Below are 19,083 nucleotides of genomic sequence, written 5' to 3'. Positions count from 1 at the left end.
CTCTTGTAGACCAGACTGGCCTTGAACTCACAGAGATGCACCTGCCTTTGCCTCCCAAGTCCTGGGATTAAAGGTGTATGCCACCAAATGCCCAGCTTTAGTCCACCTTTAAAAAGGCACTGGAACATAAATATGAGTGTCACTTCTAACCGCTCAGTCTCATTACTTTTGTTCCTTTTTGATGCTATTGACCTTGGTTTTTTTTCCAAAACCACTTTTGGTTCACTCATTCTTTACTGAAAGGCAATTGCTGCAAGCTATCCCAGAATCCGCAGGTTTCATTCAAATGTTCTCTTTTGTATTATTTTCACTGGTCTTTGGATTTTTCTATGCAATTTTTGGAGATTCTATGCAAATGGAGTTTACTTTCTTCCTTTCCAATACAGATGCCTAATTGCCTAATTGTCCTGGCCTATCCCCATAATACCAGTTGAATCATTGTGGCAAGTGACTGCATTCCTGTCTTACTTGTGGTGTTAGGTGAAAATCATTTGGTATTTTGTCATTAAATATGATAATGGCTATCCTTAAGAATAGAAAGGTATGCCCTTGTAATGTGTTTTGTGGTGGGTTTTTCTGTTTTGGTTTTATCGTGGAAGGGTACTAGAGTTTTTCTTTCTTTTTTTCTTATTCAATTTAGAAATAATCTCATTTTACATACTAATCCTAGTTTCCTGTCCATTCCAACCTCCCATGCCTGCCACTGACTCCCCAAACCCACTCCCTAGGGAGGGTAAGGCCTTCCAGGGGGGATCATCTAAGCTTATCATATCAATTTCGGGGGGACCTAGGCCCTCCCCAGTGTATCTAGGCTGACAGAATATCCCTCCATGGGAGAATGGGCTCTCAAAGTCCATTTGGTACTAGAGTTTTTCAAACACTTCCTCTGCTTCTAATAAAAGGATAATAAATTTATTGTATCAATTCTCTTTTCCAAAAATTCAAAAGAAAATGATTTTTGATTTTCAAAAAAATTTACTAAAGGGATCATAACTTTACAAAGGCATGAAACAGTACTTTTGAAGTTGTTTGTAGCTATGTCAATCTAATGTTATCTAGAATAATCAATTTGAAAAATACAAAAATATAACTACATGAATTTTTTCTGGCAAAAAAGTACAACTGTATTTGTTGATGATATATTCTTATAAGACAAAGGAAGCACAATAAATTAACAAACTATGATCATTATCCCTTTTACATACACACAAAAATACACAGTAGACGTATTAAAGGTCTCTGTAATGACTGGCATCTTCTATTCCAAAAGTTTTACTAAAATAGAGATTTGAGTTTTTAAAATGCCATTACATTAAATTACACAAAACATATGCTAAATGTGTTGAGTAAGTTATGCTCAAAACATAAAATGTCATGCTTTAGGACATCAGCAAGCATGTTTGTCTCACACAAGTTGACGGCTGTGATGCCTAGGAAAATAAATGCCCATTTATAGCTTGATTGTGTTCTGTGTGTTAAATACAATGCCTTCTGCTTTAATCCGCTCCAATATTGGCCCATAGATCTCCTTTGTAAATGGTCCCATTAGGCCTTTGGCTTCAATTTCACCTAAAAAAAGAAAAGAACAATACTTTTCTAATTTTCAATTTAAATGTGATACTAATGGTCCATTGCCATGGAATACCAGAGCCAAATGCATTTCAAAGCAAAGCTGTTCAATCTGTATGTGACTAAAATTTGAAATCCTTCACAACAAGTCCCTACTTAGACCTAGAGAGGCTAAGTAACAAGGAGGGCTCAAGGGGCACATGTGATCTCTCTGGGAATGGAAAATAGAATAGATTTTGTGGGTTGACTGGGGTGGGGTGGAACAGGAGGGAACAGGTGGGGAGGGGTGTGGAGGGAGAGAGTACAGGGAGGGATGACTGGAATGAGGGCAGGGAGACTATGTGGAAAACTAATGCAGTGAAAACTCCATGGAATGAAATCTATAGTGGTTACCCTATTGAGGACTCCTAGCAATGGAGGATATGGAACCTGAAGCAGCCTTATTCTATAACTCAGCAAGGCTCGCATTGGAGGGACTGGGACACAAGCCCAGTCACAAAACCTTTCACCTACAATTTGTCCTTCCTGAAAGATGTGCTGAGTGAGGTAAAGGAAGCAGAGAATTTGTGAGAGTGACCAATCAACAACTGGTCTAACTTGAAGCCCTCACTATGAGAGGGTGCCTATGCCCAACACTGCCTGGGCAACCAGAAACCCGAAGCTGGGTATCTCAGAGATAGAACACAACAAAACTAGCAAAACAAAATCAATAGAATGATTCCTAATGACATTCCACTACACTCATAAATCAGTGCCTAGCTCAATTATCCCAAAGAGACTTCATCTAGCAACTGATGGGAACAAATGCAGAGACCCATAGCCGAACATTAGGCAGAGGTCGAAGAACCCTGCAGAAAAGGGGAAGGAAGGATTTTCGGAGCCAGAAGAGTTAAGGACACCATCAGAATACAGAATCAACTAGGCAGGGTTCATAGGGGCTCACAGAGACTGAAGTGACTATCTGAGCGCCTGCATGAGTCTGTGCTAGGTCCTCTGCATTTATATTACGGATGTGTAGCTTCCTATTCTTGTGAGACTCCAAACAGTGGAAATAGGGTTGTTTCTGACTCTTTTGCCTACTTGGGAGACCCTTTTCCTCTTCCTGCATTGCCTTGTCCAGCCTTGACATGAGGGTTTGTGTCTAGTCTTATTGCATCTTGTTATTTTATGTTCAGTTGATATCCCTGGAAGGACTGTTCCTTTCTAAAATGAAAAGGAGGAATGCATCTGAGAGGGAGATGGGGGATGACTGGGAAGAGTAAGGGAGGTGAAACTTCAGTCAGGATGTATTGTATGAGAGAAGAATAAAGAAAAAAGAAAAAAAGTTTGGCTTCATGGTTTTCAACTTTGTTGATGGTGCAAAAACATTAAATAATTCTTAGAATTTGAGTTTTGTCCAAACTAGTTATATGTTTTATGACACTGTGCCACAGTGCTGGGAGGTGACAGGGAGTCAAAGATACCAATCAACCAGAAGGCCACTAAAGGAAGCAGCTGATACTCTACAAAGGCTTGCTTTGCTGAACTATACTTTTCACTCTTTCATTTCTATTTAATGTATCTTCCTTTAGGGTATCTCTAAACGTACAATAACTATTCACAATAAAAACACCACTGTAAGTCAAGGAACACATCAGAAATATTTGTTCAGTGCAGATAGAATGCTAAGATATGAATTGATACACCACAGTCTATAACCATGATGATCTACAAATGAATACCCTCTGCTAATTCAGAGCAAACACTCTCTAAAAATACAAATAAAAGGGGAGGACCTTAGGAGCACAGGGGTTAAGGACACCATCAAAACAAGCCTTGCAATATGAGGAGACCTTGGCCCACAAGTGTTGAGCTACATTATTCTGAGATCCTGTGATTGAGGTGGATAAAAATTTGGTATCCTACCAGGGCTTATTCTCATTCCTCACCATAATGTGGCTGTCATCCGGGATCCTCTAGGATTGCTCATTTTCAATAAAGCAAAATTACTTGCTGTTCCTTTGTCTTGAGGGTAAAGAGGAAACAGACTGAGTCCTGAAGAAAATGGAACTTACCATCAAGTAACATTTTGGCTGCCATGGCGGTTGGTAACCCCACAGTTTTAGCCATTGCAGAAAAGCCATTGGAATCTCCATAAACTACAAGGTCGATGATCTTATTTTCTAAATGTCCAGAAGGATATCTGATGCCAAAACTGTCTCTCATCACAATCATATCTTTTTCTTCGGGGCCTTAAGATAAATGCAAACATTCTAAATCATCATCACAACTTAACTATTATTGTATTTTGCCTTTCTGCCCTTTTCCAAAGTTTCCCATCTACTTACATATGATCATTAGATAACAATTTAGGATGCTTTTTGACATAGGATGTCTCTCTGTATGCTGTGAATATGTGTTGCTCTTATCAGTTGATAAATAAAGCTGGTTTGCCCAGTGGCTTAGGCATATCACTGACTAGCTCTCACATTTAAATTAACCCATATTTACTAATTTGTGTATTACCATATGGCTGTAGCTTATCAGTAGGTAATACTCTATCATCTTACTTCTATCATGACTCCATGGTGTCTCCCTGACTCCACCTTCTTTGTCTCCATATCTTTGTTTGGAATTCCTGCCTAGCTATATTCTACTTTGCCATTGGCCATAACAACTTTATTCATCAACCAATAAAAGCAACACATATTTACAGCATATGGAAGGATGTCTTTTTACCCAAAGATCAGTGAAAACTTCAAAGAAATGAAAACTTGGACCATATTCCTTTTTCAGTATTGAGCAGCAGACAAGGAAGAGAGAGACACTTGCTCCCCAAAATACCACTTTGATATTTACCCAATAAATTAAATAAAAAGCTTTTTTTTCCTTCCTGTAGTTCCTGGATTCATCACTTCATAGCAATTTTTCTATTATTGCCTCAGACCAGTGCCCTTTCCCTCTTCTCAGATCTCTCTTTTCCTATTGCATGATTGCTGCTCTCGAAACCAATTCCTTGGCCTTGTGACTCTTCTTCAGCAATGAAAACCCATGACATACCATAGGAGAGTCTTGAGACCAAGTGCTTGGAGAATGCATCCACAAGGGACTCTGCCTGAGGGACTTGCTCATCCCCCAATAAGCCCAACCTGAAAAGCACAAGTGTTGCTGTTAGTTCACAGCCTATACATGCTCTTCTCTGGGGAGTACAAAAGAGCCCCTGGGCTCTTAGGAGTCAACTCAAAAGTTCTAAAATTCACCTAAACTGAGAAATGATAGTAATAGGAATGCCTTGGCTTCAGGATCTCCCCAGCTTTCCTGAGACACTGCTTCATAGAGCAGAACAGAGAGGATATATTGCAAGTTCAAGTTTTATGACATTTAAGCTAACTTACAGATTAGTTGACTCACATTAATGAATAATATACCATAGTCACATGAATGAATATTCTGCTGTCACTGGAGAAATACTCAGAGAAATACTACTTTATCCAAGAACAGATGAGAAAATGCTTCAAAATAGACATTTTCTAGGTCATAATTACCATCAGGTTTCTTCACTTATCAACTTTTTTTAAACCTAATATAAACACAATACATTATAATCTCCCTAAAGCCAACTAATGAGCATTAAACAGCTAGTTAATCAAATATAAATACCAAATTGTGGTGTGTCATACCCTTTTTTTTATCAGAAAGGACTAAGTCATTAATCATTGGTCAATGTATTTTGATCTAAAGGAAAAGATGGGTATTTACCATTCAGCAGCCTCAAGTTGAGTACTGTCCCCTCCTAGCTTTGTGAAGACAGTTTCCTTAAGTTTCTCACATGAAGAGGAGCGGGAAATCCCAACTAGGTCGCACAGGAGCTGTTTCTGATTGGGAAAAGAAACATGGAAATTCTAAGGCCCTAAGGAGTAAAACTTCACTTATGAGAAAAATAAGTCTATCAAGAAATCAGAAATCTCGAACCTCAAAAGTTTGTTAGAAAACATTGAAACAGGCACAACTAGCCGAGGCTCCCATCCTGGTGGGAGTCAACCCACCCAGAGACTGCCAGCATCCTGGTCCTGTTCTCCGTCCACAGGAGTAGGTAGGCCTGGGTCTGTCTCTGGCCCACCTTCCAGTGCCCTGCAGGCAACCAGCTGTGCCCTGGGGACTGCACACTGTGCATCCCGTCCTAACGGGAATCAGCCCACACAGCGACTGCCAGCATCCAAGTCCCATTCTCCATCCATGAGACAGGGGAGGTAAGCTTGGGCCTGTTTCCAGCCCGCCTTCCTATGCTCTGCACTGAACCACTGGAGACTGGAGGCCTAGGGACTGCACACTGCAGATCCCATCCCAACGGGATTCAGCCTGCACAGAGACTGCCAGCACAATAGTCCCTTTCTCCACCCACAGGAATAGGTAGGCGTGGACCTGTTTCCAGCCTACCCTCTGGTGCTCTGTACACATCTAGCCAAGGCCAGGGGACTGCACACTGTGGCTCCTATCCTGGAGGGAGTCAACCCACCCAGAGACTGCCAGCATCTTGGTCCCTTTCTCCACAGGAGTAGGTACGCCTGGGCTTGTCTCTAGCCCACTTCCCAGTGCCCTGCAGGTAACCAGTTGTGAACTGGGGACTGCACACTGAGCATCCCATCCCATCAGGAGTCAGCCTGCCTAGAGACTGCCAGGATCTAAGTCCCATTTTCCACCCACGGGACAGATGATATAAGCGTGGACCTATTTCCAGCCTGCCTTTTGGTGTCCTGAGCATAACCACTGAAGACTTGGAGACTGTGCACTGCAGATCTCATCATGACAGGGTCTAGCCTACCCAAAGACGGCCAAGGCCTTGGTACTAGGGCAGCCTCCATACACGCAAGAGGAGAGCCACCAGAATATTTGACCTGCTTGCACCCACCAAAAGGGAAACATGGTCACCTATCCTACACCCACTGGAAGAAGTGATGGGAAGGAGACAATATAAAAACACACTCAACAACAGAAACACCAGTATGACACCGCCAGAGTCCAGAGACTCTATGTCAGCAAGACTTGAACACCACAATACAGATAAAGTAGAAGAGAATGACCTTAAAAACGACTTCATGAAAAAGATAGAAGCCCTCAAAGAGGATCTGAGAAAAATCCCTTAAAGAAATGGGAGAAAAAACAAACCAAAAAATGCAAGAAATGGAAGAAAAAGCAAACCAAAAAATACAAAAAATGGAGGAAAAGACAAAGCAAAACTTACAAGAAACAATTCAAATAGTGAAAGGGTTGAAAGCTGAAATAGAAAACAGTCTGAAGGAATGCTGGAAATAGAAAACCTGGGCAAACAGTCAGGTATTACAGGTGCAAGCATAACCAACAAAATACAAGAGATGGAAGAGAGAATCTCAGGTGTTGAAGCTACACTAGCAGAAATAGTTTCACCGACCAAAGAAAATCTTAAGTCCAACAAATCCCTAACACAAAGATTGAGGAAATATGAGACACCGTGAAAAGACCAAACCTAAGAATAATAGGTATAAAAGAAGGTGAAGAAAGCCGGGCGGTGGTGGCGCACTCCTTTAATCCCAGCACTCGGGAGGCAGAGGCAGGCGGATCTCTGTGAGTTCGAGGCCGGGCTGGACCGATAACCTCCAAAACAATACAGAGAAACCCTGTCTCGTAAAAAAAAAGGGGGGGGGCAGAAAACATATTCAACAAAATTATAGAAGAAAACTTTCCCAACCTAAAGAAAGACATGCCAATGAAGGTACAAGATTCTTACAGAACACAAATAGTGGACCACAAAAAAAATAATCCCCTCAACACATAATAATCAAGACCCAAAATATACAGAATAAAGAAAGAATATTAAGAGCACTTAAGGAAAAAGGTCAAGTAACATACAAAGGCAAACCTATAAGAATTACACTTGACTTCTCCATGGAAACTCTGAAAGCTAGAAGGTCCTGGATAGATAATCTACCAACATTAAGAGACCACAGATGCCAGCCCAAACCACTATAACCAGTAAAGCTTTCAATCACACTAGATGGAGAAAACAAGATATTCCATGATAAAACCAGATTTAAACAATATGTATCCACTAATCCAGCACTACAAAAGTTTCTGCAAGGAAAATGCTAACCCACAGAAGTTAACTACAACCAGAAAAACATAATCCCACTTTACCAACAGCCAAAAGAAAAAGGGGGTGAAAATCCACCCACAATTCCACCAACAACAACTCCAAAACAGACAAAAATGAGCAATGTTCATTAATATCCCTCAATATTAATGGTCTTAACTTGCCCATAAAAAGACACAGTTCTAACAGAATGGATTCGAAGACAGCATCCATCATTCTGCTGCATACAAGAAACACACCTCACTTTCAAAGACAGACATTACCTCAGAGTTAAGGGTTGGGAAAAGATTTTCCAATCACATGAACACAAGAAACAAGTGGGGGTAGCAATCCTAGTAGCTAACAAATTGGACTTCAAACTTAAATCAATATTAAGAGATGAAGGAGTTCATTTCATACTCAACACAGGAGAAATCCACCAAGATGAAGTCTCAATCCTGAACATGCATGCCCCAAATACAAAGGCATCAATGTTCATAAAAGAAACATCACTAAAACTCAAATAACATAAAATTTCACACACTTATAGTGGGAGAGTTCAATACCCCACTCTCACCACTAGATAGGACCACCAGACAGAAACTTAATTAAGAAGCAAAGGAACTAATAGAAGTTATGACCCAATTGGGTTTAACAGACATCTATAGAACATTTCATCCAAACACTAAATATTATACCTTATTCTCAGTGCCACAAGAAACTTCTCAAAAATCCACCACATACTCAGCAACATATCAAACCTCGACAGGTAAAAAAAAATTGGAATAACTCCATGTATCTTATCAGACCACCATGTGTTAAAGTTAGAATTCAACAACACAAATTGCAGAAAACCTACAAACTCATGGAAGTTGAATAATGTGCAATCACCATTCCTGGGTCAAAGAAGAAATTAAAAAAAGAAATTAAAGACTTCCCAGAATTCAATGAGAATGAAGACACAACATACCCAACCTTATGAGGCACTTTGAAAGCAGTGCTAAAAAGAAAGTTCATACCACTAAGTGGCCACATGAAGAAACTGAAGAATAGTCACACTAGAGAATTAACAACAAAAATGAAAGCTCTAGAGCAAAAAGAAACAAACTCACTCTGGAGGAGTAGATGGAAGGAAATAATCAATTTGACGGATGAAATCTATAAAGTAGAAACTAGTAAAACAATACAAAGAATCAATGTAATGAAGAGTTAGTTCTTTGAGAAAAGCAACAAGATAGACCAACCTTTATATAAACTTACCAAATGGCAGAGTGTGAACATGCAAATTAAGAAAATCAGAAATGAAAAGGGGGACATAACAACGGACACTGAGGAAATCCAGAGAATCATCAGGTCATACTTTGAAAACCTGTACTCCACAAAATTCGAAAATTTAAAAGAAATGGACAACTTTCTGAATAGATATCATTAGCCAAAATTAAATCAAGAACAGATAAGCAAGTTAAATAGACTTATAACCACTAATGAAATAGAAGCAGTCATCAAAAGCCTCCCAACGAAAAAAAGCCCAGGTCCAGGTGGCCTCAGTACAGAATTCAACCAGAAATTCAAAGAGCATCTTGTACCAATTCTCCTCAAAGTATTCCATGCAATAGAAAAAGGGTTTTTGCCAAACTCTTTTTATGAGGCTTCAATAACCTTGATAACAAAGCCACACAAAGATACAACTAAGAAAGAGAACTTCAGACCTATATCCCTCATGAACATTGATGCAAAAAAATACTCAATAAAATACTGGCAAATCAGATCCAAGAACACACCAAAACAATCATTCACCACAATCAAGTAGGTTTCATCCCAGGGATGCAGGGATGATTCAACATACAAAAATTCATCAATGTAATCCATCATATAAACAAGCTGAGAAACAGAAATCACATGTTCATCTCAATAGATGCTAAAAAAGCCTTTGACAAAATCAAACACCCCTTCATGATAAAGGTCTTGGAGGGATACAGAATAACAGGAGCATATCTAAACATAATAAAAGCTAGATACAGTAAACCAACAACCAATGTCAAACTAAATGGACAGAAACTCAACATGATACCTCTAAAATCAGGAACAAAACATGGCTGTCTACTTTCTCCATATCTCTTCAATATTGTACTTGAAGTTCTAGCTAGAGCAATAAGACAGCAAAAGGAGATCAAGGGGATACAAATTGGAAAGGAAGAGATCAAACTTTCACTATTTGCAGATGATATGATAGTTTACATAAGTGATCCAAAAAAACTTTACCAGGGAACTCATATAGCTGATAAATACCTTCAGCAAAGAGGCAGAATACAAGATCAACTCAAGAAAATCAGTAGCCCTACTATATACAGATGATAAAAGGGCTGAAAAAGAAATCAGAGAAACATCACCCTTTACAATTGCCACAAACAACATAAAATACCTTGGGGTAATGCTAACCAAACAAGTGAAAGACCTGTATCACAAGAACTTTGAGTCTTTAAAGAAAGAAATTAAAGAAGACACCAGAAAGTGGAAAGATCTCCCATGCTCTTGAGTAGCTAAGATCAATGTAGTAAAAATGGCAATCTTGCCAAAAGCAATCTACAGATTCAATGCAATCCCCATTAAAATATCAGCACAATTCTTCACAGACCTTGGAAGAACAATTCTCAACTTTATACAGAAAAACAAAAGGCCCAAGATAGTCAAAACAACCCTGTCCAACAAAGCAATGTCCGGAGGCTTCACCATCCCTGAATTCAAGCTCTATTATAGAGCTATAGTCATGAATCAGCTTGGTATTGGCACAAAAATAGATAGACCAATGGAATTGAGTTGAACACCCTGATATTAACCCACACCTGATCTTTAACAAAGAAGCTAAAATTATACAATGGAAAAAAGATAGCATCTTCAACAAATGGTGCTGGCATAACTGGATGCTGGCATGTAGAAGACTGCAGATAGATCCATGTCTATCACCTTGAACAAAACTTAAGTCCAAATGGATCAAAGACCTCAACATAAATCCAGCCACACTGAACCTCTTAGCAGAAAAAGTGGGAGGTACTCTTGAACGAATTGGCACAGGAGACCGCTTCCTGAGCATAACTCCAGTAACACAGACACTGAGATCGACAATTAATAAATGGAACCTCCTGAAACTGAGAAGCTTCTGTAAGGCAAAGGACACAGTCAACAAGATAAAAAGGCAGCTCTCAGAATGGGAAAAGATATTCACTAATCCCACATCTGAGTGAAGGCTGATCTCCAAAATTTACAAAGAACTCAAGAAGCAAGTCTTCAAAACACCAAAGGATCCAATTAAAAAGTGGGATACAGAACTACATATAGAATTCTCAATAGAGGAGTCTAAAATGACAGAGAGACACTTAAGAAAGTGCTCAACATCCCTTGCTATCAGGGAAATGCAAATCAAAGCAACTCAGATATATCATCTTACTCCTTTCAGAATGACTAAAATCTAAAACACCAATGACAGTTTATGCTCGAGAGGATGTGGAGAAAGGGGAACACTCGTCCATTGCTGGTGGGAGTGCCAAATCATACAGTCACTTTGGAAATCAGTATGGAGATTCCTCAGAAAAGCAGAAATCAACCTACCACAAGATCCAGCAATTCCACTCTTAGGCATATACCCAAAAGATGCACATTCATACAACAAGGATATCTGTTCCACTATGTTCATAGCAGCATTATTTGTAATAGCCAGAACCTGGAAGCAACCTATGCCACTCAACTGAAGAGTGAATAGAAAAAAAATGTGGTACATTTACATAATGGAGTACTATTCAGCACAAAAAAATGGAATCTTGAAATTTGAAATTTGCAGGCACTGGAAGAAACCATCCTGAGTGAGGTAACCCAGTCACAAAAAGACAAACATGGTATGTACTCACTCATATATGGATTTTAGACATAGATCAGGGGAGTGACAGCCTACAATACCATTAACAGAGAGTCTGGGAAACAGAACCTTCATCCAGTGACTGATGGAAATAGAGGCAGACACCCAGAGCTAAACACTGAACTGATCTCTTGGAATCCAGTGAGAGAGAGAGCACTGATGAGTAAAGGGGTCAAGACTGGGCTGATTTAACCCACAGAAACAACTGCCCTGAACAAGCTCTTGGACCCCAGACTGATGACTGGGAGGCCAGCATGGGACTGATCCAGACCCCCTGAATGTGGGTGTTAGTGAGGAGGCCTAGGCAATCTTTGAGTATTTATCAGTATTTATCAATCTATCAGAATCAGTATTTAGCAATCTATCAGTATTTATCCCTGGCATACAAATGGACTTTTGGTGTCCATCCTACAATAAGGGATGCTCTCTCAACCTGGAGTCTTGGGGTAGGGCCTAGGCCCTGCCCTGGATGTAATGACAGACTCTGGAGATTCCCCCATGGAAGATCTAGGGAAAGGAGTGGGGATTGGGTCGGGGGCTGGGAGGCCTAGTGAGAAGGCAGGGGAAGAGGGGAGGAAGAGGGAGCTGGGATTGACATGTGAAACAAGCTTGTTTCTAATTTAAATGTAAAACAAAGAAAAAAAAGAAAATATTGAAATAGAAAATTAAAACATCAATTAAATTATATATGTGTATGAATACATACATATATGTATTCATGCATATCTATACATCACAAATGCATGGGATTCCAGAACTATATTTAACAATAAAAACCAGAAGCTAAAAAGGGGAAATATTAAAACACTTCCTGGTCATGTGTCTTCCCATCAGTTTTTCACTGATACTCCCCCCCACACACACAAACACCCCTCACATACCCTGTAGCAATCAATCTGTAGCAGGTTAAAGTACAAGAGACTTGCTGCTGTGGTTGCCAGTGGCAACCAGAGTTCTTTTGTAGCTTCAAAAAATGAGAAAGACCTCACAGGAAATCAAATTTCAAAAGAACACTTAAAAGAGTACCCATAGATTTTTCTTCTTTCTAAACAAAACTTTTTCCAGGGTCCTGGAAGGCAGCTAGACTCTAGATCAGAAGTCAACCAGTTGGTTCCCAGGCCCAATGTGGCTCACTGCCTGCTTTAGGAAAATAGAAGTTTACTCAAGGTGTACCCAATGTGTATATACATTTTCTATGGCAGTACTAGATTGCTTTTGCAGAGAATGCTTTGCACGCAAAGTCTAAAATGTTTATAATCTGATGTTGTGCAACAAATTAATCACTTGTGTTCTACACAATAACTAACAGCATCCTGGGAGATGCAGAAGGACAACCTCCTGCGACAGCCACTGGTGAGTCCTAAATTCCCACGACTTGGGTATGACACAGAAATGTCTAAACCTCAGTAACAAACTTATTACTCATGATCATAAATGGCCCAACGAGAGGACTGGCAAAACTCATGCCAGCATCCTCCCAAATAGCACACTCAATGGGTCCAAATGACCTATACAGCTGGAAAATCACAGAGTGTAAAACCAAGAGTGCAGACATCTCCTTCCAGAGCTCAGGTAGAAGAGCCTGTGAAGTGAGTGCAGAGCAGGCCAGGCACGTCAGCCCATCAACTTCTCCACCCACCCTAAGGGCGGAAGGGGGAGGAGATGTTCCAAGGACTCTTCACTATACATCAGCCTCAGAAGGAACACTCGAATTCTTTTGAGTTCTGTGCAAAGCCGAGCTCTCACTGGGCCATCTCATAAGTGCTTGTGCAGCAGATAGCACAGAATTCTGGAGATACTCACCCAGGTGAGAGGGTTGGCCTCAGGTCGAAGAGCAGGATATGCTTCTCTGTTGATGAGACCCAACTTTACAAATCCATTAAGAGCTTTGGAGTATCCCTGAAGCAAGAATTAATAAGCAGCAAATGAATATTATCCCTTTAAGGACAAATGAATTTTTAGCTATTTTTTGAAGGAGGGTCTATATTTACAACTAATTAATTTTTAAGAGGGTTTTTATCTTTATAGTTTATTTGGAAATAATCTTCATTGCTGATATGGGAATCAATATTAACAGTGTCATAATTCAATTGGTTTACATGAAAGACTGTAAATGGGTCCTTTTTCATTTTCTCAGTACTATGTTGTATGGTGTGTTCTGGCAACATAAGGGCTAGTTTCCTGGTGAATTATATAATGCAGTTTAACAGAAAGGTATTCAACAGGACAGTAATATTTTAATCTTTCTTTTGTATGATGTTTTCTTTTTATGAGCTAAGGATCACATTCAGGGCCTTGTGTGTGCTAGGAAAGCAATCCATCAGCTTAGCTTCTATCTATTTTGCTTTCTTGTGATGGGAGGAATAATGATCCATGCTCCCCTAAAAGCAGAGAACTCATCCTACAGTGAAGATCTAGGTATGTATAGAATATGGGGCAGGATGCTACCTGGTACTCATTTTGAACATATCTACAATATTTCAAGTGTGATCAATTGAAGTTTCTATTTTGTGTTTAAGAAAGCATTTCAGATTTGCTTTTAGAAAGTCCATCCAACCCTGTCACTTATCCCAGCCTTAGTCCACGTGTTTCATATGATGCTAACCCCATCATAAGCTCTGGAGACATAGAGGACACTAACCTCAAAAATAAATCACAGCTAACAAGACAAGATTTACATGTTTAGATATTATAGAAAGGAACAGTTTGTCACTCACAGTGAATTTGAACATAATAGACCATAATAGGAAGCTGGAACTAACTTGGTAGTGTGGGAACCTGAGACCACTGTAATGTTGTAAGGCCAAGAAATGCAGTGTTCAAATCTAGTTATACCTAAAGCTGACCTCCTACCTGCACCCAATCCCTGTCAATTAATTCACTATTTGAGTTGTGTCTTCTAACACTTTACTAAAACGATTTTTTTATTTAACCAGTAAACTATGTTGGAGACAGAATGTCATAGCTGCAAAGTGGGCACAGAATAAGCAGCAGTTGAGTGTTCAGCCCAAAATAAGACATTTATACCATTTCATGGAACATTACAGAAAAAAGAAAGACTATAAGAGCTGGAGGGCCGGGAGAAGAGAAGAGAAATGCCATATTCTAAATAATACACAGTCATCGCAATTATGAACTCTCAACAGCTGTGTATGACTACAGTGTATATGCATCAGCAACCAGGCAAGGGTGGCGCAGGAACTCAGAGAACTGAGCCCCTCATTGCTTAACAATTTCCTATGGATAGAGTCAAGAAAATGGGGAAGTTCATTACCTTCAGTTTGCACCTAAGGACTAGTACCAATTCAGTGATCAGACAAATAGCCCTCATCAAACTAAACAGGTCATACAACAAAACTTATTCACAAACCTTGGAAAGAGAAAGGTAGGGAAAAGGGGTCAGTAAGTGGGGAGGAGGGTGGGGGTGACAAGAGCTTGTAGGATAAAGAGTAACCAGAATGCATTATATAATTTGCTTATATAATTAACTTAATAATACCTAACTTATTTTCTGAAAAAATACATTCCAACTTGGTTTCAAATTTTATTAGAAGAAAATAAGCATGTATACTCTACTACCAATCTATCAAAACTATCAACGTGTTTAAAATACAGCACTTACCTTATATCTAAGTGTTCCCCTCAAAAATGTATGGGCAGATGGAATTCCATAAATTTCAGCGTATCTTGTACTATCTCTGTTAGGATAGCCTTCCAAGTTCAGGCCTGGGAAGTAATCCATGGGTGTGACAGAGTCCAGAAAAGAGACTCCCCCTGTCACATTCACAACCTGATGAAGATTGAAAAATAGCTGGGACTCACAACAGTTTGTTTCTTCTGGGTTTATCTGCATTAATTATACAAAGGAATCTAACAGAGCTTTGAAAAACATTAATGAAACATGATTGATATCAAGCCTGCTATTAGCTAAGCTGTTCCTCTTAGAATAACTTGCAGGCTTTCCCCCCAAACTTCCAAATCCTAATACATTTTATTTTCTAAACGAAAGTCTTGTTTCAATTGACTCTTGCCCCTGGTTAAAATAGTATTGTGCCGCATTAGGGGTTGCTTTGTTTGCTTTGCTTTGCTTTTTTTGTAAGCATTAGGTATGCATTCGATGGCTTGTATGGTCTGATAGCAATGACAATATTCTTTCCTTTATTCTCACCTCTTCTGAATACATCAGGCACTAGTCTTGCACTTTTCATTTACCCAACTATCATTTATTGAATACTCATTATGTAAGTCCCAGAGATGATACAAATTATAGAGAGAATAAGGAAGACAATGAATAGGATGCAGTTCACATCTTCTGTTCACTCTTTGTTCATAGGGAAAACATTTGCTGAACGTTCAGCAATCACCAGTGACTGCATAAAACCTGAAGCACATGTTGGGGGGTATGCAGAAGAGGCAGCAGAAGGAAGACCTTCACAACAGAGACAATGCCAAGACTATACAATGAAGCTCAACTGCAACTTTCTGCTGGTGAAAAGCCAAGTCCTGATTGCCTAGAGCACCGTACCCCTCCAGAGCACACATTCAAAGTGCAAGGAGGCACTGTTTTGTCTTTAAAGTATTGCATTTCCTCTTAGAGTTTGGAGTCTGTGGTTGTCCTTGAGATAATGGAAAACATTCTGGAATGATAAAATTAGGGCTGAGGCTGCTGTCAAGCTGGACTTCACCCTGCTGGAAACAACTGGACCCTGTTTGCAAAGCTGCACAAGCCAAGACTGCAGGAGGCAGTTGCCAGGGTTCACAGGGATTTCCCCCAAAGGAAAATGGGCTAAATGCAAATGGTGCCCAGAATACATTTATGGATGAGCTCACCTGTATTGAGGGGTAAGAGAGAAAATGGAAAGTAATTTGCACACAGCCAAGGGTCCAGAAGGGAATGATTACAGAGTACTCAGGATGGGTGCACTGAAGTCTTTTCAGTTGAAAAGATCACTTGCAGTACACCTTCTAGAATCTCTCAGAAAGAATCCAAAGAATGTGAAGAATGCTTCCCAGTTAATTTTCTCCCAGCCCCTTCTTTAGACTGTATTGAACTTCTTCTAATAGGATTCTAGTTTCAAACACAGCCTAATAAAGAAGCCACATGCAGGGTCTCTGTACCCATCACACTTCTGTAACCTACAGCAATTCTAAAGTGCTGCTTCTTCAACTGAAGAGCAGGACAATTTTTAAAGAAAAGCCCTTGCCAGGCACTGTAGTGAAAACCTATAATCCCAGAGTTTGGGAGTTTGCAACAAGAAAATTGCTAAAAGTTCAAGACCAAGCTAGACTATATATTAAGGCCCTATATAATAAAAAATAATAAAGAAAAATACCAACTTTAAAATAAATCAGCTAGTTTCACAAAATCAGATAGTTTAAACTGACTTTTAGTGATTTACTTAGAGAAATTAATGGACCTGATCCCAAATTAGCAGTATGGGTATGGAGGAACTAAGAGTTAGACAGATTCCCTAGTAGGCACACTGATAGGGAGAAGGGACACAACCAGGTAATAATGATTTGAACTTCCGAGATAGCTGGCTTCTTCTCTTCAGGATGCCGGCTTCTTCATCTTCCACCTGACCTGAGACAAAAGCCTGAAAGATTAAAACCTGATGAACTTTTCTCTCACTACTAGCCCTCTCCTCAAGAAGAGACTGCTGGTCTCTCTCTCTCTCTCTCTCTCTCTCTCTCTCTCTCACACACACACACACACACACACACACACTTTGCTGAGGGTTCTTCTCTGTGCCTTGTTCTGTGTGTACTCTGTGACTTGCTGTGTGTGTGGTTCCATGCCACTAATAAAATCCTTTCTTCACCAGTTATTTCTGTCTGCTGCATTTCAATTTTTTCCCTTCTGCTATCTATTGCACTTGAGGTTTTTCCTGCCTTTTAATTATTTAACTGGCAAAGAAAATGAACCAATCTAGATCCCTCCATAGTAACACTTCTCACCAATTGATAAACAGCTGACAATCCCCACATCCTGGGTTCAAAAATAAGCCCTATCTAGTTCAATATTCTATTACGAACTTTGATGAAGACATTAAAAATTCATCTATCCATTTTGCAAAGGAAATGTGATTCTCTCTGCTTAGACAATGCTCGAGCCCCAGACCCACCCTCAACAGAAGCACAGCTCATTATATGTTGTGATTGCAGGCCAATTCTTTTTCACATACACATCACCCAACCAATGAGAATCACAGGCATTTTAAAATAAATACTCAAATACACAAAATAAGTGAAGAAGCAGCCTGCCTCCATCTTGGACTTGGAAGCCATCTTATAGTAATGACAAACTGGGTTCATTCCTGTCTATGATTAAATTTCTGTTTCTCAAGGATTGCACTATGCCTCACTTGTAACCTTAGCTACAAATGGCTCTGTGCTGCCTGTTCTAAGAGACTGCCACCATGCTTTTGTTTCAAAAAATTATAACTATCTTGCAATCCCTTGTTGTAACTACCTGTTGTTATAACCATCTTATTATGAGCACCTTGCAGTCATGTCTTTGTTTGAGAAGGTTTTGACTACCTTGTTATGCTTATGTTCTGCTCCTATAATTAGTTTAGCCAGGATGATTTTGGGTCAATGGTCTTTCTCCTTGGATCTTTGGGATTAATCACTACACTAATAAAGAAATTTAGCACAGCAAATGTACAGACTGTCATCTACTTGGGACCCTCAGTCTTCCTGTGTTTTATGTGCTTACTTTGAACCCATGTATAAACAGGATGGGAGTCACACAGAAACAGATCTGAGCCTGTCCACCTGAGCCACTGCGGGCATACTTTCTACTGTATCACATGATCATCTTCTTTTTGTTTATTTCTGGAGCAATACTTCCAAAAGGATACTGACACGGTACAGTATCGAGGTTCCCCCATACAAGTACATCTTCCAAAAGGTGTGCTAGAGTGGCCACGGGGCCTGGAAGCAATTCGTAACTCTTGATTTTCTAAAAGGGAGGAGGGGCCTGCTTCCCACATGTATTGATTTCCCACTTTTCATGGGAATTGGACCACCATCTATGAAGCAATGGAACTAAGAGAAGACTCGTCACTGCCTCCAGACACATGGGACGCAGTCAGATTTGCTAGGGGTCAGAACAGCACCAGTGACTAGAACTCCCAAGAACGAAGGGTAATGCGCTATGCTCTAATTCATAGGCTCTTTTCTAATTACTAGAAAAGTTTCAGGCTTAAAGCCAGAAACGGAGAGGTCTTCACCATCTTGGTTCTGTAAATTTTGTACGGCCAGCTCTGTGGCTGAGGGTGACAGTGGCAGAGGGGATGGTGGCAGAGGAGACTGGAGGGCAAGAACATGAGAGGCGTTTTTAAGAAGTTTGACAATAAAGACTAGGGAACAGAGCTATAGACTTGAATCACTGAAAATTCTTAGACACAGACAATCCGCGTACCTGAGTGTCAGACACTCTGATTGAGTTCACACAAAAGAACAGTGAACAAAGGCTGGAGTGGCTAAGAAACTCTACAAGAGGAAATCTGAACAA

General features: G+C 39.9%; 1 protein-coding gene across 2 annotated transcripts in view; it reads right to left on the bottom strand.

Moving 5' to 3' along the window:
* Nucleotides 1-955: 955 nt before the first annotated feature.
* The window catches only part of Aass (aminoadipate-semialdehyde synthase), a 64,860-nt gene continuing 46,732 nt past the window's right edge, over nucleotides 956-19,083 (bottom strand). For both annotated transcript variants that reach the window (XM_013119111.3, XM_021231816.2), the window contains 6 exons: nucleotides 15,187-15,354; nucleotides 13,368-13,463; nucleotides 5,308-5,423; nucleotides 4,609-4,697; nucleotides 3,624-3,800; nucleotides 956-1,569 (listed from right to left, as the gene is read on the bottom strand). In XM_013119111.3, the coding sequence (XP_012974565.1) occupies nucleotides 1,451-1,569; nucleotides 3,624-3,800; nucleotides 4,609-4,697; nucleotides 5,308-5,423; nucleotides 13,368-13,463; nucleotides 15,187-15,354 (765 nt within the window). In that variant the 3' untranslated portion in view covers nucleotides 956-1,450. The remainder of the gene's footprint in view (nucleotides 1,570-3,623; nucleotides 3,801-4,608; nucleotides 4,698-5,307; nucleotides 5,424-13,367; nucleotides 13,464-15,186; nucleotides 15,355-19,083) is intronic.

This window comes from Mesocricetus auratus, unplaced genomic scaffold, assembly GCF_017639785.1.
Source record: "Mesocricetus auratus isolate SY011 unplaced genomic scaffold, BCM_Maur_2.0 Super-Scaffold_100019, whole genome shotgun sequence".
Taxonomy (NCBI): domain Eukaryota; kingdom Metazoa; phylum Chordata; class Mammalia; order Rodentia; family Cricetidae; genus Mesocricetus; species Mesocricetus auratus.
The sequence above is the reverse complement of the archived record's forward strand: the minus strand, read 5'-3'. Positions and strand labels throughout refer to the sequence as shown.